General features: G+C 47.3%; 1 protein-coding gene and 1 long non-coding RNA gene across 3 annotated transcripts in view; one reads left to right on the top strand and one right to left on the bottom strand.

The window, feature by feature from the left end:
- Positions 1-6,857, bottom strand: part of LOC140217443 (uncharacterized) — a 64,276-nt gene extending 57,419 nt beyond the window's left edge. Inside the window, exon 1 of the long non-coding RNA XR_011894020.1 lies at positions 6,788-6,857. This is a non-coding gene — a long non-coding RNA (uncharacterized lncRNA). The remainder of the gene's footprint in view (positions 1-6,787) is intronic.
- A 149-nt stretch (positions 6,858-7,006) lies between these two features.
- The window catches only part of crim (QVR superfamily protein crim), a 45,956-nt gene continuing 29,856 nt past the window's right edge, over positions 7,007-23,106 (top strand). The window contains exons 1-2 of one of the 2 annotated variants that reach the window (XM_055074751.2): positions 7,018-7,089; positions 15,819-15,984. In XM_055074751.2, the coding sequence (XP_054930726.2) occupies positions 7,084-7,089; positions 15,819-15,984 (172 nt within the window). In that variant the 5' untranslated portion in view covers positions 7,018-7,083. Of the gene's footprint in view, positions 7,090-15,818; positions 15,985-23,106 lie in introns of both variants that reach the window. The other variant, XM_050185237.3, reaches the window with a different exon arrangement.

Here is a 23,106-nt window from a genome sequence, read left to right as displayed (position 1 = left end):
AAGTGTGCGAGTACCGGCGGTGACTGCATGCGTCGTTTGAGTTCTTGAAATGCCTTGGCCTGCGGCGTTTCCCACTTGAACTCGACATCACATTTGGTTAGATGTGTTAGTGGCTCCGCGATGCGTGAAAAGTCGTTGACAAAGCGCCTATAGTAGGCACACATGCCAAGGAATCTGCGCACTGCCTTCTTGTCGGTTGGCTGCGGGAACTTAGCGATGGCAGCTATCTTCTGTGGGTCGGGGCGTACTCCTGATTTGCTGATGACTTGACCTAGGAATAGAAGCTCATCATAAGCGAAGCGACACTTTTCCGGCTTCAGAGTGAGCCCTGATGACTTGATGGCCTCTAGTACTGTCGCAAGCTGCCTCAGGTGATCGTCGAAATTTCCGGCGAAGACGACGACGTCATCCAAGTAAACGAGACAGGTCTGCCACTTCAATGCTGCTAAAACCGTGTCCATCACGTGCTGGAACGTTGCAGGCGCCGAGCAGAGTCCGAATGGCATAACCTTGAACTCGTAGAGGCCGTCTGGGGTGATGAAGGCCATCTTTTCGCGATCTCTTTCGTCGACTTCTATTTGCCAATAGCCAGACTTGAGGTCCATTGACGAGAAGTATTTAGCGTTGCAGAGCCGATCCAGTGCGTCGTCTATCAGTGGGAGGGGCTATACGTCCTTCTTTGTGATCTTGTTCAGACGACGATAATCGACGCAGAAACGCAGGGTTCAGTCCTTTTTTTTCACCAAGAATACAGGAGATGCCCACGGGCTTTTGGACGGCTGGATGATGTCGTCGCGTAGCATTTCGTCGACTTGTTCTCTTATAGCTTCACGTTCTCGCGTCGAAACTCGGTATGGGCTCTGGCGGAGAGGTCGAGCGCCCTCTTCAGTTATTATGCGATGCTTTGCGACTGGGGTTCGTCGAATCCTTGATGACGTCGAAAAGCACTCTTTGTATCGTCGAAGTAGACTTCGGAGCTGTTGTTGCTTAATCGTGGGGAGACTTGGATTTATGTCGAAGTCTGGCTCGGGAACTACGGTCGTCGGGGTAGATGCGGCAGAATCCGAGAGGACAAACGCATTGCTGTTTTCCAGAATTTCCTCGATGTATGCGATCGTCGTGCCCTTGTTGATGTGCTTGAACTCCTGGCTGAAGTTTGTTAGCAACACTTTCGTGTTTCCTCCGTGCAGTCGAGCGATCCCTCTTGCGACGCAAATTTCACGGTCTAGCAGTAGACGTTGGTCGCCTTTGATGACGCCTTCTACGTCAGCGGGTGTTTCGGTGCCGACCGAAATAAAAATGCTGGAGCGAGGCGGGATGCTCACTTGATGTTCGAGCACACTCAAGGCGTGGTGACTACGAGGGCTCTCCGGCGGCATTGCTTTATCTTCCGACAGCGTTACTGACTTCGACTTCAGGTTGATGATTGCGCCGTGTTGGTCCAGGAAGTCCATACCGAGAATGACGTCTCGTGAACACTGTTGGAGGATAACGAAGGTGGCAGGGTAAGTCCGGTCATGAATGGTTATTCTTGCCGTGCAGATCCCAGTCGGCGTGATGAGGTGTCCTCCAGCGGTGCGAATCTGAGGGCCTTCCCATGCGGTCTTAACTTTCTTCAACTGGGCGGCGATGGGTCCACTCATGACGGAGTAATCAGCGCCTGTGTCCACTAAGGCGGTAACTGCGTGGCCGTCGAGAAGCACGTCGAGGTCGGTGGTTCTTTGTCTGGCGTTGCAGTTAGGTCTTGGCGTCGGATCGCGGCTGCGTCGTGTTGAACTCAAGCTGGAACGTCGCGTCGTCAAGTCGTCTTTCGTCGGTGTAGTCTTGGCTTCCTGACTGCGTCGGGACGGCGGCGGGTCGTTATTATGTCGTCGAGGTGGTCTCTTCGTCGTCTTCGTCGGCGGCGGAGGATCTTCGTCAGTTCGACGAACAGCAACCGCACCTCCATCGGTTGCTGCTTTTAGTTTTCCGGGTATGGGCTCGCAGAGCGGCCCCGGGCTGGGCCAGTGTATGGACGGCGCTGCGGCGACAGGTAGCGGCCTGGTGACGGCGAACGGGACGGTCGTCGAGAGTTCCACTGAGTGCCGGCTAGGTAATCGGCAATGTCACGTGGGCGCTCCCCAAGCTGTGGACGCGGCGCGTTGACGGCGAACCCTCTCAGTCCCATGTCGCGGTATGGGCATCGGCGGTACACATGGCCGGCTTCTCCGCAGTGATAGCGGAGCGGGCGGTGGTCGGGGGCTCGCCAAATGTCCGTCTTCCTCGCATAGGTGCGCTGGGCGACGGGTGGGCGCGCTGGCGGCGGCGGCGGCGGACGACGGAATTGCGGTGTTGCAGGACCTTGGCGCGGTCGCGCAGGGGGGCCTTGACGGCGGGCGACGACGGCGGCGTAAGTCATTGCTTCCGGCTGCGGTGGTTCTGGTTGCAGCTCAGGAACTCCAAGGGATCGGTGCACCTCTTCTTTCACGATGTCGGCGATAGAGGCCACTTGAGGCTGCGACGAAGGCAAGACCTTGCGCAGTTCTTCGCGCACAATGGCCCTGATGGTCTCGCGCAGATCGTCCGTGGCCAGTGATTGAATTCCTGCGTAGTGGGTAGAGCTTGTGCGGCGGTTGAATTGCCGGTTCCGCATTTCGAGTGTCTTCTCAATGCCGGTGGCCTCGCGAAGGAACTCTGCTACGGTCGTCGGTGGGCTTCGTACCATTGCGCCGAAAAGTTCTTCCTTCACACCACGCATGAGTAGGCGTACTTTCTTTTCCTCGGCCATATCCGGGTCGGCGTGGCGGAACAGACGGCTCATTTCTTCCGTAAAGATGGCAACGTTCTCATTTGGTAGCTGCACTCGGGCGTCCAGCATAGCTTCGGCCCTTTCCTTGCGCACGACGCTTGTAAAGGTGCGCAGAAAGCCGGTACGGAACAGGTCCCATGTTGTCAATGTCGACTCCCTGTTCTCGAACCACGTTCTCGCGGCGTCTTCTAGGGCGAAGTATACATGCCGCAACTTGTCGTCGGAGTACCAGTTGTTGAAAGTCGCGATTCGCTCGTACGTCTCCAGCCAGGATTCCGGGTCTTCAGTTGCTACTCCATGGAAGGTCGGTGGGTCCCGAGGTTGTTGCAGGACAACGGGGGTCGCTGGGGCAGCCATTGGGGTTGTCTTGGCCAGGATCTTCTTGGTCTTCTCAGGTAGAAGTCCGTGTTCCGGGGGCAGCTGTTGTAGACGACGGCTTACTCGATGGTCCGTGACTACGTTGGTGCTCTCTTTACGGTCCGGGCTTGGATCACGGCTTGTCGGGGGCGTCCGGTACATGGACCAAAAGCACCTCCACCAGATGTCACGTGGTAGTGACGGTGAAGAAAGAAGCAGTATGGTGGAATACAAAACTAGCTTTTATTGGGCGAACCTGTGCCCACAAAACAGGCTACACTTAACACAACGAAAGCGGCGAACACAGTCGGCGATCGTCGAAAATCTGATCTGCGGGTCAAGCGGGTCGGCTTTTATAGAGCAGTCGTACGTCGAATGTTCCAGACTAATCGTTCGGACCCGCGTGCCTTCCACAAAGTTCTACACCATTCGCGTCAGGTGATGAAATCAGATAACATAAGTCTCGGCGACAACAGACAGCGGATAGAAGCATCGATAACTTTCCAGAAACTTCGGATACATGCAGGCGCGTCCCATGCTGTGCGATTACATTTGTTAGGCGGCGAAACGTGGTTGCCCGATAAAGATAAGTACACGTGTCAATATGATCACTGGTCTCCCAATCTACGGCTGCTGTCCAGTTGCAAGTGCAAATCACTCAATTATGTCTAGGGCACGTTTGAGCAAAAGGCAGCCAAGATTACTGTGCCATTGAGATCCATTTCCTGACATCTGATTTCTTCTCAGAAAGCTACCTCTAAAAAAAAAACCTTCACAACAACATAACCCAAACATTTCTTGAGTAAAGTCATCACACTGGTCCTTGAACACTAATTACACAGTGGCTCTTTGTGATGTAATGTTATGTACGTCAGCACCTAACAAAGTACAGGAAAATTTAATAATGGCAGCGTGACAGGTACACAAAAAAGTAAAGGGATAAAACATCACACAGGCTGCCATCAGTGTTCATATCTCCATTTCAATGTGGATGTTTTTAGCAGTGAATGCATGTTCTCATTAAACTGAGTCATATTATTACAAAAGCGAAGGGCAAGGGTTTTAAATTCTAAACTGACAAATGTACTTTATTACAATTCACCGCAATACAGGAGGTGTTTTGCAGTGAACCATCACATAAGGTTTTGGCTAACTACGGCGGGCGTGTCCTACAGCGGGGCTACTTGTGTATTGCGGTAAAGCGTATTATTGCGACAAGAGCTAACCTGGCATGTATGGCTTTAGCCAACAAAAGTTCTCAAGACATCATGCATCCTGCCACGAAAATCTGCTTTGATGAGAGTAGAACATTAGGTTAGTCGCTGACAGAAACCATACATTCCAGATTCACGTAAATCTTTCCCAATATCGGCATGCTTCACCGCAACACACAAATATGTCGCGGTGATAACGGTAGTCGAACAGGCTGGTGCAAATGTTTCGACAGGGGAGCGTGCCTTCATCAGGGCAACTGCTTTCCTTGGCAGTTTTCATATACGTGAGTCCCCCCAACCCCCAACAGGGGAGATTTACCTGGACCTTTGCCAAGAGACGTACCGACAAGCGTTTGGTAGTGGCTGGTAGAGATGCAGGAGTCTAAAAAGCCTTGCGAAATTCGGTTCCGTAAGGTTAGCTTCACCGCAATACAAATATGTTAAGCGGTTAGACATACAAAATATTTTGCGGTGAATCATAGCAAGGGTACCTGGCCTTTGATGCAAAGCAGCTTCACAAGAGGCACGGTAATCCCGTGGCTAGTTATGCAGTTCCCCGCACGCGAGTGAGTTCCCTGCGTTCGGCGGTTTCCCAGTGACATACAAAATTACATTGATTGACTGTGTTGTAAATGGGCGACGGCACTATATGCTGATGCAAAAGCGTCGTTTAGCTTTCGAAAACTGCGCTCGGCTAAAGAGAACAACCTTGACTCGCATATGACCAAAGCAGTTGAACAGGAAACTACGAAATAACGTAGCTGTTATGGAAGAAATCAACAGCTCAGAAAAAAATGGCCGCGTAAACATTAACTGGCTTGCGAGGTCAACAAACCAACGGTTCAAAGCATCACAGCCACGTCCGAAATAGCGCCGAAGGCCGGCCAGTACACTTAGGCGCCTCGGCGCGCGTAATGTAACAGGAGACGGCAGGTGCACGCGTACATCATTAAGGAACACATATTATTTATGTCGGTGAAAGCGGTCACTCTTCAGTTCTGACATGCTTCAGCGCGTAACACTAGTCTACTGCGGCGAAGCTGACTTCAGAACCCCGATTTCTTCAACTCATCTAGCGAGGCAGGTCCGTTTATCACGCTTGGCAACGTTTGACGTTTTCTGCATTAATTTAGTTTGTTCTTTTTAATTTTCTTATCACAGTGACCCTGTATCACGCAGTAGCAGAGCTAGTGCCGCGTCTTAACTGCGTTAGGAATGGCAAGCGTGTATGCAGCAGGCACGGCGGCATTGGCTCTTGTTTGGAAACTTGAAGAGACGCTCTGCCGCGCAGCGATGTCATTTGTATTATTAAAAGAATGCAGGTGAGAATTAAATGAGCCGCAGTAAAGCTGTAAAAAAGCAGTAGTAATGCTGTTCTAAGATTCTCTCGCTCGAGCGAGATGGTCTTAGAAAAAAAGCGCGATGTAACGCGATCTGACGGAACAGCTCGTCATGCCAGTGTTTTCTTACGTCCTCGTACTTTCGCGCATCCTCCCTGAACCAGACTACTGAATGGTTCTGCGCACGCACTGACGATCCTGACGGAGGCAATAGCACTCACATGAGCAGCTCCATATAATATGCCACGGCCCATTCCACATGCCGGCTGCAATTTGACGCGACCAGGAGGCAAAATATGCGCACAAGGTACCTAATGGTAACGCATCAAACTGCTCACAGCCCCAATCATTTATTACAAGCATATGCCGTGGAAAGATGAATTACTCACGCTCTAAGTGGGCACGGAATACGGACCGTTTCGCAGCGCAACCGGCTGCGTAAGACGGCCGCCATGGAAATGAGCGGATGTGACATCCTGGGTTATAGCGGACGTGACGTCATAGGTGAACGTAGACATTTCAGGCACCTTTCGTCTGCTGTGCCCCGGGCACAGCAGACACGGCCTAAGCTCCTACAGGCCAGTTGGTGCAAACACGTCGTAGCAGGAGCAGACGAAACGCGGCGCATGACGAAAGACGCGACTGCAGCGTCAGTAGTTTCAGTGACACTCGTTGCGACCACGTCGACCAGTGGGCTCGCATAGAGAGCTGCAAAACCTATGCGAAACTGGCTGCCAGGAATCAATACTAGCAGACGACGCCAGGAGCGTAGTGACTACGGCAACTCCGCTCGATTTCACAGGAAATAGTGTCCTGGAACATTCCGCATATACTGTTCTACAAGCCTGCAGACTCGAATTTTGAAAATTCGAGCATAGAAAGTCGGCTGACAGCGCCAAGTTGTCTTCACGTAGCATTGAGCGCGCGCGCGGCACGGCAGCGCAGTCGCGGAGTCCCCCGTAGGACGCCGCACGTGAAAGGGCGCAAGTTAAAATAAGACCTGTGTTCAGTGGAATGTGACGTGACGGTGCTGCTTTAATCGGTCGGCTGGTTACTTGTGAACGGCTTATTAGCATAGCTCTGCTTACCGGTTGCGATGCGTGCGCTAGTGGACATCCACACTTGAGCTGACACCTGACGCAGCGCTGGCAAGACACGACGTACGCAACGTACGGCCAACGCCCTAGTATCTACACGGCCAGCCGACCGTGCTGCCATCTATCCGTCCGGATGATTGTTCCGAGGCGTGCCGTTTGACGAGTTTTCGCGCGCAACAGACAAGTCCAACGCAACCGTTCCGGCTATGCTTGTTGTGACTGGTCTCAAGCTGCCGTGATGAAGATGGTGCTAGTGAATTTGGGCATCGTGCTGCTGGTCATGTGCCATGTCGGTAAGTGGGACGCCGCGGTCGTCGCGTCTCGGACGCGTTTCCAAACGTCCACACATTTCTTTTGGTATGGGCGCGGAGCCATCACAGTCCGTTTGCTGCACGGTCTGAGCACTGCTGGCACGTTTGATTGTCTTCTCAAACTTGCCCTTGATATCATTTCAATTCGAGTGCGTTCCCAAAGTGTAGTTCATCCGCGCGTATTGTGGTCAGCGACTTTTTCCGGTTGAAGTGGTGGTGCGGGGGGGGGGGGGGGGGGGGGCACTCGTGTGTCCCAGTGCACTTTCGATCGCAATCGAGCGCCATCGGGATGGAATTTCTCGACAGCGATCGGCTCCCTTCCGCAGCTTGCTCAAAGAAGCTAGTCGCGATCGAGAAGTTCGACACCTATAGCACTCGATCGCGATCGAAAATGAACCTGTGGCACGATCGACGTTCGCTTGATTATATGTACATCTCAGTTTGAAATTTTTGTGCTATATTGAATATTTAACAGAGTGCCGACACTTTATGACGAAAGGTTGGTACAAAATATCAGTTCAAATATGCATATGTTGTATTTATTTAATGCTAACGGCAATAATTAAGTGATGTTAATGCCAGGAACAATGCTCATCCCCATGACATTCCGCACTGCTTCATTTGCCCGTCAGTAACGTGAAAGCCAATTACCAAAGCTTAATCCACTAGCCTTCCGAAGCTTGCGGATAGTCAAGGGCGTATAGCCAGAGGAGGCGGACGCCGGACACGTTCCCCCGCCCCCCTTCTTATCCTAGTAGGTTTCTTCTTTCATTTTTCAGGGGTTTAGGGGAAGGGCTGGTCTGGTGGCGTACAGAAAAAATATTGGGGCGGGTGAAGGGGAGGCAGAGCGCCCGGTTTGCCCCCCCCCCCCATCCCCCTCGAACTTTCTCTGTGCTTGCATCCCTGGCATAAACTAAATCGATGTGCGACACCACCTGCCTGTCTCACCTTCCTCTCCCAGTAAGTTGAGCCCACCTCGAAAAAAAAATTGCTGTCTACATCACTGCTCATAGTTGCTTATAAACAAACTGCTATTGATTGCTGCTTTCAGCATTTTTACACATAATGCCAGCATGATGGTTGAAGTAGCATTGTCACTGTATGTATGTTTCCTTCATTTTCCATGCTTACTGTGACTGTTCACTACAGCGTGGCCTGCCAACGCGCTTATTACTGTCATTCTTGTCAGGTAAAAAATAAAAGATGTACATTTCTGTGACAAACTTGACAATCCATGTTACCTCATAATAGCTGTCAGTTGGGCATGTCGGTAAACGTTCATGATGGAAAAGCGCTGCTAAAACAGAGACTTAGGAAGAAAGAACACAGGACAAAGCACTACTAGCAGTTGGAAACTTCATCTATGAAAGGTGTTCTTATATACAGAATGAACATACGTCACCATGAAGCCACTATCTTTGAAAACCAGAATGCAACGTGAGATATCAAGACCAAAACACAATGGCCCCTGTCACGTTTTGTCCAAAAAAGCAACTTCGTAGTTTGGAAGAGTAGACGGCTGGCTAACACAACCATCCCCACCGTTCCTAATGTTATAGGCTTCAGTGATCTCTTTTACAGATCACTTTGCATGCGTGTCAGTGATAACCGTGGCATCAAATTTAGGTTTGCATGTGCATTTGCTACAGTGCATTGCTGAATACGAGTACTGTGCCCCTTTCAGAGAACTTTGATGTTTGCGAAGGCAAACGTTCAGGCATCAGCCCGTCTGGCTGACGTATTTCTTTCCTCATTTGAAAGTAATACTGTATGCACCATCTTTTTTGCACTAAACCAGTTTCATTCATTCTGCATATAAAAACACCTTTCCCAAATAAAATTTCCAGTTGCTAGTAGTGCTTTGTCCTGCATTCTTTCTAAGTCTCCATTTTAGCAGCGCTTTTCCATCATGAATATTACCTCACTTCGCTTTCACTCAGGAGGGGAAGAGGGGGGATGAGCAAGGTAAGTAGGTGTTGCATGAACATTGCTGTTTATAAAAACACCCTCATGCACAGGAAGCTAAGCATTTGATAGAATTGCATGTCTGGTTGGGCTAATTAATTAAGTTAATGACAACTCCAGGCCAAAATGTTGGATTTATCATGGGGCCAATTTGGATCCTTCCTCTTGGGTTAAATGATGGATGGCAATGGAATGCAGCCCCCTCCCCCTGTTATTGAGATCTTCTACGGAGTTGCCACTCTTAAGGAACCTTACTATATATTATGTCGCTGGAGGTCTCCTGAAAAGAAGAGTGCCGCATAACTGAAGTTGTGTAATATGTAGAGGAGAACGCACTTCTGTGTTCTCGTATCACAAGTCCATGAACCCTAGTAGTGATGGTAAATAACTGAAAAATTATTGATGTGTAAGTTTTATCAGATTATTTCCTGAAAGCATAAGCTATTGATTATGCTCAAAAGATCATTACCCTCACTCCATGTAGAGTTGGAGGCTGAAGCTCTGACCTCTGTAAAAGGTTCCTCTCTGCACACCTGCGCAAACAAGGTACCAAGGAGGTGCTAAAAAATTTTACAGAATATGTCTACAAAATGCTCCACAACACATGGCTCGCGGGCCATATGTGGCCTGTGAGCAAGTTTTTAGTGACCCATGGCTGAGTTTACACTACCATGGTTTGTTGGTGCTGTAATCGGAGCATGAACATGTGAGGGGAAAGATGATAATTCTCTTGCTAAAAAGAATACTACATGACATGAACTGCTGGCGGCGTTAGGCATATTAAAACAAACAGAAAATTTTTTGGCAGCAAATAAGGCACATGGCCATTGAATGTACAGTTGAAACTCGATTTAACGAAGTGATGACCATACTTGAATTATTTAGTTAAATCGGCAGTTCGTAAAATCAAGAAAAGAATTTTTCGGTCTTTCGAAATCAAGAATTGTAACTTAGCGACATGCAAAAGCTACAGCGGCATTGTATTTGCTGCTAATCCAGCCATCTGTTACATAAACCATGACATAACGAGAGCGACCACTCTACATCGTGATGACCATATCGTGGCGGTGTTGAGTCTGCTGTTTCGCGCATGGGCAAGGCGTGCAGCCTCGTCAAAATAAAGCTGGGGCCATGACCATGGTGCCTAGATGTTTTAATGCGATAGCTTTAGAGCGCACGCTCGAAGAAAAACCCATCTGTGTCAAAATTGGAAAGAAATCACTGCTTTTTTTTACTCATTTATTTCAGGGAAACTTCGTTAAATCGATTTCAGACAAGTTGGTTTCGTTAATTCGGGTTGATGACAACATTGAACCCTATGGATACCTGCTGGGGGATGGAAATTTCTTCGTTAGGTTGGGAACTTCGTAAAATCGGGTTTCGTTGGATAGAGTTTAAACTGTATTTGTTAAGTTAGCAGGGTGGCTCACCTTTCAACACATTATTGGCTCAGAGAGAGAGAGAACAGACTTTACTAATTACAAAAAAGAAAAAAAATCACTGACGATTACGATACTTCCTAATGTAAAATTTGACTGCAGCTCTATACGTGTTTTCATTTCGTGATATATTGGCTGGCACTGACCATCTGTCTTGTGCGGCACATTGCAAACAGAGCGAAGTGTGACGTGACTGCCTTGCTAATCAGGAGATCGAGAGGCAGTGCATGGGTGACGCGTGGGCACGATTCACAGCAGCTTTTGCAAACAGGCCTCTGTGCATGCAGTGCCTTGTTTCCATATATGGTACCGTTGGACGTGCTTGCCGCATGCCATCTGTGAACAGACGACGGTGCACTACTCTGGCGCCATCTCGTAGTGGACGTCACCGCAGAGCCTGTCTTGCACGGCACTATGCTTGTTCTCATGCTTTCGCCATACCCTCCTCCTCCACTTTCCACCTTGCTGCACCTTCCTTCTCCACACTTTCCTTGTCGCACTCTCTTCTCTATCGCTGTCTTTCACTCCCGATTGCGCTCCACATTTGCTCGGTTACACTGATGCATGCTGAGGCATGCTGATGCTCAATGCAGGAACAGGCGCCTAAGAGCTGTGCTCTAAAAATAGAACCCTAGTTTGGGCTTACGTATTGTCTCTTCGGGTGGCTAGACCAAACTTCATGATAAGCATGGTCAGAGGCTGCATGCTTTGAGAACGGGGGTCAGTCATCCCAAGATTGTTGGACATTGTTTTGATGGTATGGTGGCCAGGCATTCCTGCATAGCAACACAGCTTCCCGGACAATCCCATAAAGTGCCCACATTTTGTGGGATTGTCCGGGAAGCCGCCACTTGCCGGATAAGTGGGTCGTCCAGGCTTCCCCTGTATGTTGCGTAAGAAGTGGGGTGTTGGCAAGGAGTGTGCCTGTGCCAGCCTCCACAGCATTGCTTCCTGTCTTGTCATGTCTGGTGCAGGTGCTAAGTAGAGCATGGTGTTCTTTCGTAGCTTGTCTAGTCTGTCTCTCCAGTCTAGCCACACGAGAGTTAGATTTTCTTTGGGGTCCACTGGCTCCAGGCATCGCAGAGGAGGCCTGAAGATGGCATGTAGCCATCTCATTCCCCCTAATTTTTGCGTGACCAGGAATCCATTGCACCCTGGCTGTACTGTTTGAATGTCTTCTGAATTGTTCACACAGTATGTGGTGTAAGTTTGGCTCAGAGTCCATAATTGAATCGAACATGCACTTGCTCGATATGTTTCAATTGAATGTTGGCTGAGGTAGTGCCTGTGAACAGATACTTTTGTTTAAGGTTGATAAAAACTGAATAGAAGGAAGAGGTTGAGGACGCGTGAGGGGGGTGAAGGCTCATGCTAGCGCCATTTTAGCAGTTGGATCAATAAACTGTATCCGATGGACATCAGTCTTTGTCTTCAACATAATTTTTGGTGCGGTGAAGCCTGGGAGAAGACTGGCGTCCTACACCGACATTGGATGGACTGTGACTCAGCAGAGGCGTACTTCGAGCTGCTGCTACAAGGCTCATCCCGTCAGCTACTGAAGCACTATAAGCCATGCTACCTGCGGTGGTAGACCTTGTCTACCACCACTGGTACTGTCAGAATTAGCGCTGGCTGCAGGATCTGCATAGAACGAGCATCCCTGCTGTGTACTGTGCTATCAGCGTGACCATGCTGTAAAAGACTGCCATGTCACATTATCAGCCGACGAGATTAGACGTCTACTAACTGGAAGAAATGGTTGTTTTATATGTGGCAGAGAGGTCCACGTCGCATGAAAGTGCTGCAACGCCACGTGGCTCAAGGGCAAGTACTGCTCAAAAGGTCATCTTTTCATACTTCGCGCCATATGGAAACAAGGCAGCAACTGCCCATCTACCGAGAACAGTGATACACTGGTCAACCATGACCCAACTAAAAGTGACAAGTCGCAAGTGACAAGGGCTCCAGCTAGTAGTTCTATGTCTGCGCCTGTCCTGATGCCAATAGCCATAATGTGGGCATCCGGAAATCCCAACCACAATTCTGTGTTTGACTACTGCTTGACACTGGCATCCAGAGAACGTTTATTCGACGTGACCTCACCAAAAGGCTCGATCTGCCTTCCCTCAGGACAGAAGACCTCTTCATGTTGATGTTTAGAACTTCTAAGTGCTCCCACCAATACAGCTGTCGAAACATCAAGCTAAAACTTCATAGTCTGTTCGACTCCCACAACATCGTGGTAGACGCTTTGGAGGTACCCGGAGTCTGCACCCTAACACCGCAGCCGTCGAACAAGGTCTCCTTGCACATTTGCGTAAACGTAAGATGTTTGTCACATACAAGCATTGATTGGGGGATCAGCCGATGCAGACAGTCAGTGTCCTTATAGGATCAGATTACTATTGGCGCATACTACCGGATGAATAGAATGCCTAAACAGCGACCTATGTGTAGTTGAGACTGTCATCGGTTGGCTGGCGCGAGGCGTCTACCCAGTAAGGTCCGCCTATGCTTTGCCTAATTGGAACTATAGCTAATCGGCCCTATTCCTTGCATGGGAGTGGAATGGGCAAGCCGCATATGACATTGCTGACCCGATGGAGATGTAGCGACTCAATCTAATAGGGATCACCGACCCTCTGGATATCGCCAGTGTTTGTGACCAAGTGGCAATGACTCAGTTCACACGGTACGTGTACAAGGAAGCTGGACGTTACGTAGTTCCTTTCATGATAAGGCACCAGGGGTGACTGATTAGCATGAACCGAAGTGTTGCCGAAAACCAGCTCAGAGGTCAGGTTCAGCGTTTCTAATGACAGCGGGAGCTTCTGCAGGAGTATGACCGCACCATCAGTGAGTACTTCAAAGAATATCATGGTGAATGGGCAGACACTTCTCTAGAGCTCGGAGTGATGGTTTACTACCTTCCGCACCATGCAGTTATCAGTTGAGAAGTTGTCACTATGAAGATATGCGTAGTGTTTGACGCTTGTTCTCATGAACGTGGCGAGTCATAGCGCTACAATATCTTGGACAAAAAGTTGAGCTCTTCCAATCGCTTGTACAGCTCATGATGAACCCAATTATCCTGACCGCGGACATTGCAAGGTGTTATGTCAAGGTGTTATGTCGGCGTGGCCGCCCTGAACACCGCGCCGGGAACGTTTGGCACGCCGGGACGGCGGCCGGAGGAGAGAGGCACGGAGATGCAAACAAAGAGGCAGAGAGTGTTTATTACAAGTGCGCACGCCTTAAATAGGCTGAGCGTCATTACATCAGAGCCCCCCGAGGGCAGGTCAGATATGGTCAGATACAGTTTCGGTTTAGAAACCGCCGACACAACATCATTACCCCTTTTTAAAAGGTTATTTTGAGAAGTTGTGACATTAACAATTTCAACACGAGAAGCAAGGAGCCATCATTATACATTTCTGAATTACACTACGCATTTCCGAATGACATTACACAAGAACCATCATTAAAGATTTCTGAATGACACAGAACACTAGCTCTCTACTCTCTCCTCCCTGGTGAACAGAAGTAGAAAATGAGAGCACTCGGCTTACACTTGGAAACAAGTAAGAAAATGAAATTTTTTTTAAGAAGTGCAAATTTAAGACAACATTTAAGCACACACACCAGATAACTTGTAACTCCATGGACTGTGCAGCAGTCTATTATCTGAACACCTGTCCAGGTTTAATATGGAATACTGACATGGCATGGAACACTGACATGACATGATGACATGAAGTGCTGACACATCATGGAACAAAATCTTGTAAATGGCACGATTTCTGGCGCCGCCTTTTTGATTGCCGCGGTACCAATAATGGCTCCGTCGGTTTTGAGCTTTGCCACTCAGTTAAGCACCCACCAGACAAAACTGAGGGTGGAGATAAATACTTAGCATGTGAGCTTTGCTGCTCAGTTAAGCACCCACCAGACGAAACTGGGGGTGGAGATGAGGACTTGGCATCTGAACTTTCTAGCTCTCTGAAGCACCTATCAGATGACTCCGAAGGCGAAGAACAGGAATCAAAAGAATCTGAAGATTCACTGATGTGCTCCTCAGACACAGCTGGGAGCGAAGACTTACGAAGAACTGCATGTGAGCAAGAAGGCTTGGAGGCATGAGCGTCAAGTGTTTCAAGGAAAGCATGAGGACTGGGCACATCAGTCGTGTGTTGTGAAGGTGCCTGCATTGAACCAGTCAGTTCAGTTGCATGGCTATCGGGCGAAAGAACATTTTGGCTGGGCACCACAGCTGGATTAGAAATTGGTGCCTGAATAGAATCCTGAGATCCTACGAAGCCGTCAGCAGTCGGTGCTGCTAGCCGAGCAATTTGACTGGGCACGTCAGTCAGAATTTGATCACGTACCTGATCTTGCCTCTTGGCTGAACACGAAACACTCGTTCGAGCAACTTTACGAGCTATATAAGAATGCATTTGGGAATGAGAACTGCACTGAAATGCGGAATTCACTGAAGGAACATCTGAAGTAGCTGCATGTGACTGTTTTACAAAAGAATATGCAAGAGGATTATATGCCTTAGCATGCGTGCGACTATAGAAAAACCTGGTAGGAATACGCTCAACGCGCAAATTATCTCGTCTACCTGGGTTTTATGTGGAGCTTGCCGTCGTGACGCTTTATCTGGGTAGACTGTTCCAATACTGTACGATGGTTCACCCTCACTGGTGGTGAAGTCAAACAGGCGTAGGCCTGCGGTGCATTGTCAAAGTCCATTGTATTGTACAAGTTCAGTGAAGTCGGATGATGTTCCGCCCAACGGGAACCAATGTCGAATTCCGGTAGTGAAGATGAGGCTTGGACGCAAGACAAAGTCGCTCCATCGATCACTAGCATGAGTGATTTCATAGTATCGAGTCCCAGATGTGACAAACCAAGTTCAGTCACGTGAAAGTTCACCAAAGCTGACTTGTCTTGAAACTTGACGGTTGCGGGGAAAAGTCCCAAATTCTTCACCAGTTGCTTTGAGTAGTTGTAGATGATGAGATGCAATTGAAGCAGGCAGATATGTGAAAAGTGCCTCTCCTGAAGATTCACGAGTGAGACGACTGCCCCCCGTGTCGATCATCAGGTGGAGAGTTAACGTTGTTAACTTGTACAGGAACGCGCATAAGCGATAGAGCACCGACAGCGTATTCGATGTGTAGGTTGGTTGCAGTCTTGATGGCAGTAGTGTCGCGCATTTCCAGCTTGTTGACAGGTCCAGATGTACTTTACGATGGCCGACACATTTTGAAAAAGTGCCTCTTCTTTCCACATATCTGACAGAGCTTGTGGCAGGCAGGACAATCTGGAAAGTTCGCCCAGTGCTGCAGCGAGCCCCAGCGGATGCAGCCGTCGGGCCGAGTTGGCAGCGCAGAGGCAAAGGAAGCGCCGGTTGCCTCCTTCCCCGAAGGGGAGGCCCACCTCCTCGCTCTCGGTGTCCGCCATCTAGGTGCGGTCGGGGTGAAGCATCGGTCCATTGGCCACTATCTTGATTGTAGCCCGGACGGGCAAGACCGCCATATTGAAATGCAGTCGGGTGGGAGGATAACTGTCATCTTGGAATAGCGCAGGGCGGGGAAGACTGCCATCTTGTGGTTGACGACGCTGTGAAATGGCGTCTACATGTGGAACTTGTGAAGCTTGTCCATTATTTTGTCGGTGTGTTCCTTTTGTGTAATTTCCAAAGCTTTTTTGACGGTGAAGTGCTCGCCGAGTTGATTGAACTGGCAGCGAAGTTGTTGCGACTGCAAGCCGCAAAGGATCTGGTCTTGGACCATGATATCTGTAGTGGTGCCAAACTTGCAGGATTTGACGAGCCGTTGTACGTCCTGCCGTCCACCTACGGGGCAGAAACCTGGAGTCTTACGAAAAGGGTTCTACGATTGAGGACGACGCAACGAGCTATAGAAAGAAGAATTATGGGTGTAACATTAAGGGATAAGGAAAGAGCAGATTGGGTGAAGGAACAAACGCAAGTTAATGACATCTTAGTTGAAATCAAGAAAAGAAATGGGCATGGGCAGGACGTGTAATGAGGAGGGAAGATAACCGATGGTCATTAAGGGTTACGGACTGGTTACGTATCATTGCTCGTAAAATAGGGTCGTCGGCGGTAGTGTTTGCAGTGGTGTCTGGCTGCAGCCGTACAAATTCGAGTTCGTCAAGGCGCTGGCAAGTAGCAACGATATCAACGGTTCTGGATGGCTAAAGCATTGAAAGCAATAGCTCCGATGCCTTTGAGGGTGTGGCGAACCCTGTCTGATTCGGTCATGGCCGTGTTCACGCGTCGACAAAGAGCAAGCACATCCTCGATGTACGACGTATAAGATTCACCGGGTTGTTGCTTGCGAGTGTCGAGCGTCTTTTTTGCGAGGGCGACACGAACAGCCGGTGTGCCGAAGATTTGGCGGAGCTGCTGTTTGAAAGTGCCCCAGTTCGTGAAATCAACCTCATGGTTGAAAAACCAAGTCTTCGCTACTCCTGTCGGATAAAAGGCGACGTGACGTAGCTTGGACGCATCATCCCAATGGTTAGCCGAACTCACTCGGTCATAGTCGTACAGCCAATCCTCGACGTCTTCACCACGAAGTCCAGCAAACAGATGGGGATCACGCTGGTGCCCACTGACAACCCAATACGGAGAGGCTGGGGTAGCCAAGGCCGAGATGGTGGAAGTAGAAGTGCCTGTTGGCTCGTCCTGCGACATGCTGGCGGACAGCCGGCACAATCGGCGAGCTCCAGGAGGTTGAGCGGGGAGTCAGAGGACGGAGGACCGAAGAGCACACTCCACCACTTCGGACGCAGCAGTTATCACGACGTTTATTCCGCATCAAAGATTTTGCGAACCGACCACGCCCACAGCACGGAGCACACTCGAGAGCCAGCCCCACAAGCGATGATGAGGAAGAACCCCATATGAACCCCACGTGATGATGATCATGTACAGACTACAAATAGCTTATAAATTCCCACAATATCATTTATATAAAGCAGAAATAATAGTGGCCCACGCATTGATCCTTGTGGAACTCCATAATGTATCTGACCTAAGCTGGACTTTGCATTCGTAATATTCATTTACTGGTGACGATTTAAGAGGTAATTCTTTATTAATGTGAGAGTCGTTCCTCTAATGCCATATTTATATATCTTAGACGGTAAAATAGGGTGCTTAATGGAGTCAAGTGCCTTTTTAAAGTCTAGAAAAACACCTATTGTATATATTTTCTGCTCAAAATTGTCTATTATCTTGTCCTTAATTTTTATTAGCGCCATTTCAGTAGATTTCTCTTTCTGGAATCCGTATTGCTACTCAGCGATGATATCGTTTCGCTTGCAGAAGTTTAGTAGCCTGATGTTTATAACTTGTTCAGCTACTTTCGAGGGGATTGGTAGGGCTGAAATTGGCCTATAATTATTTCTATCATTTCTATCATCTCCCTTGTGTATGATGGAGACTTTTGCAATTTTTAATTTATCTGGAAATATTCGGGTACTCAAAATCAGGTTGCATATATGTGTAAGTGGCTAACTAATTACGTGACTGATGGATTTTATAGGTTGAACTTTAATGTCATCAGCACCACATGCACTGCTATTTTTTAGGTTTTTGATTACTGTGCAGATTTCTAATTCTGTAGTTGGAAACATGAACATTGAGCTTTGGATGTTGGACGTCATATACGTTGTAAAATTACAGTTACTTGCCTGATATTTACTTGAAGCCCCTGATATAAGAATGTGCTCATTAAGTTTGTGAGCAAGCGATGCCCCTGTGTAAGGCACACCATTTATAATGAGTTCAGAGATGCTGTCTCTTTTGTTGTTCGACATTAGCTTGTTTACTGTATTCCATACTTGTTTAGGGTTGTTGCAGATATCAGTAAACTTACGTTCGTAATGACTCAGGGTGTCTACCAACCGGGAAAACCGGGAATTCTCAGGGATTTTGAGTAGCCTGGAAAAGCTCAGGGAAAGCTCAGGGAATTCGTGCTTCTATCAGGGAAAATTGGCTGTAAATCTATTGAAAGGGAACCCAAAGTCACGGTAATGCTGGCCCGAGTAACAGAGAGGAATCGTAACGAATGGTCTTTGACGCCGCCTCATCGGCTTGAGGAGTTGTCGGAGTACAGTCAACGAGCGATTTTCCGGACGCTAGATAATTCGGACGGCTTCGCGGCACCAGTACGTACCCCATAGGTTGTATAAGAACGCTAAAATTTCGGACGCAAGAACCCTTCGTTGTCAAATTTTCCGGACTTTTTGCCGTGACCGCAGGTCCGAAACGGCATTCATAAAAGCCACAACCGCCGCCATTTTGATAACCTCGCCGCCTCGAACCGGCACACTTTCACGCAGATCCGCTGGCAGCCGTAGAAACCACCACAGCAATGCTAGGCCTAGCTTAAGCTTCTTGCCGTTCTGTACCGTGTTTTTCATTGAAAGAATTCGCCACTATCAGCAATGCCACCGACACCGCCTTTGTGGTCATCGCGACTGGCTTCGAAGTTCGGAAAGCACGACGCGTTGCATAATGCCGATTCCCAAAACTCAGCTTCACCGCATTACAGAACTGTTACGCTATGAGGCATAACAAGTGTGTGAAGGGGCAGCTGGCACGGGACACAGTATGACATATATTCCTTAATTATACACGCGTACACCCGCCATCTTCTGTCACAGTACGAGCACCTATATGCCTAATTAGTGTACTGGCAGGCCTTCAGAACTTTTTCGGGCGTGCCTGTGGCGATTTGAACCCTTAAGGGCTGTGAAAGACATGCATTCATTTTTTTTTGACGTTTTGTCTGCCCCTAGGGAGTCCGAAAAATCGGACGCTGACTGCACAATTGTCCAAGAGGATGCTTAAAAAAGTCCGTGTGGCGAATGCGCAGCCTAAGGAAAACAAGAAGACAAAGGACCTAGGCATTGAGAAATGAAGGGGGAAGGAAGCATGCTGCCGTCTTTTTTTTTTTTTTTTTTTTTTTTTTTTTTGAGGGAGCTTGCACTCTAAAAGCAAAGTGTTGGCGGACACGGAGATGCAGGTGTCCGTCACCTAAGTAAAAAAAAGAACTCTTTAAAGCAGTGAAACGCAACACTGAGGCCTTGTGCGTGGGCCGAGTATGTCAGGACAGTTGAGGTTGACTTACCAGCTGTTGCGAGAGAATCTAACTGGTGATAAAGTTCGGGCTGCATACCAGTTAGCTTGCTATCAATCGATAGAAATGCCTCATATTCGAAAATATTCTGTATGCATCTTTTTTTTTATTCGCATTTGAGAATGTTCGACTCAGTTTGCAATGGGTTTTACTATTTCCCTTCGAAGATATTTTATTTGCTGTGCATTTTACTAACCCCTCCCTTTTGTTTTCTTTTTGAATAAAATGATCACTACCCCTTACTATTCAAACTGGACTAAGTTGTTTTTTTTTATTTTTTAACATGCTTACTAGAGAGTGACACCATTGGGCGACATGATGTACGGAGCCCGTCTTGACATAAAACAAAGTTCTGTGTCACTCAGGAATTATTGCAAAGGGACTCAGGGAAAACCTGGAAAACTCAGGGAATTTGGAAATGTCAACTTGGTAGACACCCTGTAACTAGTCCTGGCTTTTTTAATATCAGAGCTTAGCCTATTACGAATTTGTTTATATTCAGTCAAACAGTCCATGTTTTTCGTTCTGATAAAAGAGGCAAATAGTCTGTCACATTCTCTAATTCTTTTCAGAAGGTCGCCATTTATCCATGGCTTTCTGGCTTTTTTACACTTCTTGAATTCTACTGTAGGGAAGGCTTGATTGTAGAGCTCGGTAACTGTTTTAATGCAGACGTCATATTCTGCGACGGGGTCAGACAGTTGAAGAACATCTGCCCAGCTTGTTTCTGCTACTAAGTTTCTAAATATTATGGTCTTAGCTTCATTAATGATTCTGTATGTAATGGGTGCACATGTTTTGGAATGACTCTGTGGTGTACAGTAGGGTTTAAAGAACATAAAAATAGGTAAATTGTCACTAATATCAGCTATTAGTACACCTGCTTGCACATCATCCTTTTTGTAGCTTGTAAAACACACATCTAGTAAAGTATGGCACATGTCTGTCACTCTAGTTGGCACATGTATTACATTTTCACAACCAAACGAGAGAAAAATATCAAGCATTCTTTGCTGATTAAATTCAAGTAATAAAAGATTGATATTGAAATCGCCACAAATAACTACAGACAACTTAAACTGCATGCACTGCTCTAACATATTTTCAAGAAGTGCTAAAAAAATAGCCTGTGATCCAGAAGGCGACCTTATATACAGCGGCAAGTATGGTACCAACACACTTTAACATGAGACACTCAAAGTGTTCATTTATTGCACAAAACTCTTCTATGGTGACATAATTTAGGTAGTTCATTATATAAATAGCCACACCTCCCCCTCTCTTATCACTCCGTGAAATTGATACGCATTTGTATCCTGGAAACTGTGTAACACCATAATCATTGGTGAACCAAGTTTCACTGAAAGCTAGAATTTCAAATTTATGGTCTAATGCATTTAGGAAGAGTTCCAGAGAATCCTGTTTATTCCGAAGGCTTTGAGCATTGAGATGGAATAAGGAAAACATTTTTTTTTCGTAGGTGCTCTGAATGTTTGAACGAATCAGCATCATGATAAGAATATGTGAACGGGACTGTCATTTTCAAGGCTGTCAATGCTATCTGTTACCGCGACGTGCGTACCGCCGTTACTCAACATATCTTATCCAGATCGTTTTTCGTCCTAATCCTGATAACTTGGCTGCGGGGGCCGCGACGAACAAACATTTGTCCATTCTTTAGCCAGGCAAACTCTACTCTTTTTCTTTCGCCGTTTTCTTCATTTTCCAGAAGAGCGTCTTGTTCTGTGCTGTCAGGTTTTCATTGAAGAATATTTTAGATTTCGTTTCCTTTAGCTGCCCTTTTTCTGCAAGCCATGCGTCTCTGGTTGAACGGGATACGAAGCGTACAAGAACAGATGCAACCTTCTTGGCACTCTCCCCGACCTCATTGTCATTGATAGACCATGAGGGCAATCGATGAACAGCCTCAACATCTGCCTCAGAAAGGAGCAGAAGTTCGAGATCAGTGACCAAGACATTAAGCTTTTCCAGTAGGTTTTCATTATCATGATGGGGCAGCTCAAGTATTTCAAAATTTTGACGTCTGCTGTACTGCTCTAGTTCGTTGACTTGCCTTAATTCCTGGTTCTCTTGTTCTGTTACCTGAGCCTCGAGTTATTCCACTCGCTTTCCAAGGGCATACATGTCTGCATCCTGCTGTTTCTTCATTTTTGACAAAACTTCGTCGTATTTTGTGGACATTTCCTGCATAAACTGCTCAATACCATCCTCAGTGGCCTTTATCTCTCCTAGTGTGTCAATTTTTGACTTAATCTCAAGTACTTCTGTGAGCACGAGACGAATATCCGCAATTTCACTTGCAAGATTTGCTTCCGGTTCCTCGTTTGTTTTCTTACCACTCTGGTTGCTTCAAGCCTTAGCTGTTTTATATGCTGGGCATTTCCGTGCTTTTTTTGCAGTTTCTGCCTTTCTTTTTGTATGCGGCTTCATTTACCCCTGAACATGTGCCAATATGATACTTATAATGACATTCCGAGCACGTTAGGAACATAGCATCCTCAGAAAGATCTTCGTTGCATGTAAGACGTGTCAGTCATTTTTCCGATCGTCACGACAGACTGAGCAGTCAGCTGCCTGCTAAACAAGGTGGCACAAGTTATGAGAAATGAAACAACCACAAGAGTTTTCGAAGCAGTGCAGAAACAAAGTGGGTAATGCAAGCTTCGTTTTCAATTTTGTGTTGGAAGCCTACATGACAATCTGCGATTCTTGCTTGTAGTCTGTTGTACGTGTTTCTCAGGGCCTAGCCATGTAGCAGTTTTATCTTTTACGCTAAAACTAGTGAATGTTTTCTTCACAATGGGCCCTTTTACATGTTTATACAGCATACAGGCACTTCAGCAACCTTACTTTTTCTTTTCCACAACTGCTGATCTTTTTTTGCAACAACTATTTATTTAGCTTTTATGGAAGCCCTAGTCTTGCAGCAGTCATTCCATCTTGGAAAGCTTGTTTGCAACAAGGCTCACTATGTTGAGAGGCTATTGGTATGGTTCTTTAATGAAAATTAGTGATATTCCATTTAAAACTTATCCTAATTGTTCGTGATAGTTGGTTGTCTTTTCTTTTTCGCTAGTCAGTACAAGCATAGTACCTAATTATGCGAAAATAAATATTTCTGCTGTAAATATATGAGTGTGTTTGGCTATCGATAGTCAATGCTTGATATTCAAAAAAGTTGATATTTGCCCACCTCTATATGTAGGCATCAGTAAAACCTATTTTCATGTAACTTTTTCAAGGTTTTCCACCTGGACGATACAGATGACGTGTTGCTCTTCATCGACACAGTTTAAAGTAACACTGGTGAAAGAAACACTTAATTTGTTTAGACTGATTATTCTTTTGAAGCACATCAATTTTGCAGGCTGATTACTAGAAATGAAGATGAA

This window comes from Dermacentor andersoni, chromosome 4 (genome assembly GCF_023375885.2).
Source record: "Dermacentor andersoni chromosome 4, qqDerAnde1_hic_scaffold, whole genome shotgun sequence".
NCBI classification, from domain to species: Eukaryota; Metazoa; Arthropoda; class Arachnida; order Ixodida; family Ixodidae; genus Dermacentor; species Dermacentor andersoni.
This window is presented reverse-complemented; position numbering and strand designations above follow the sequence as displayed.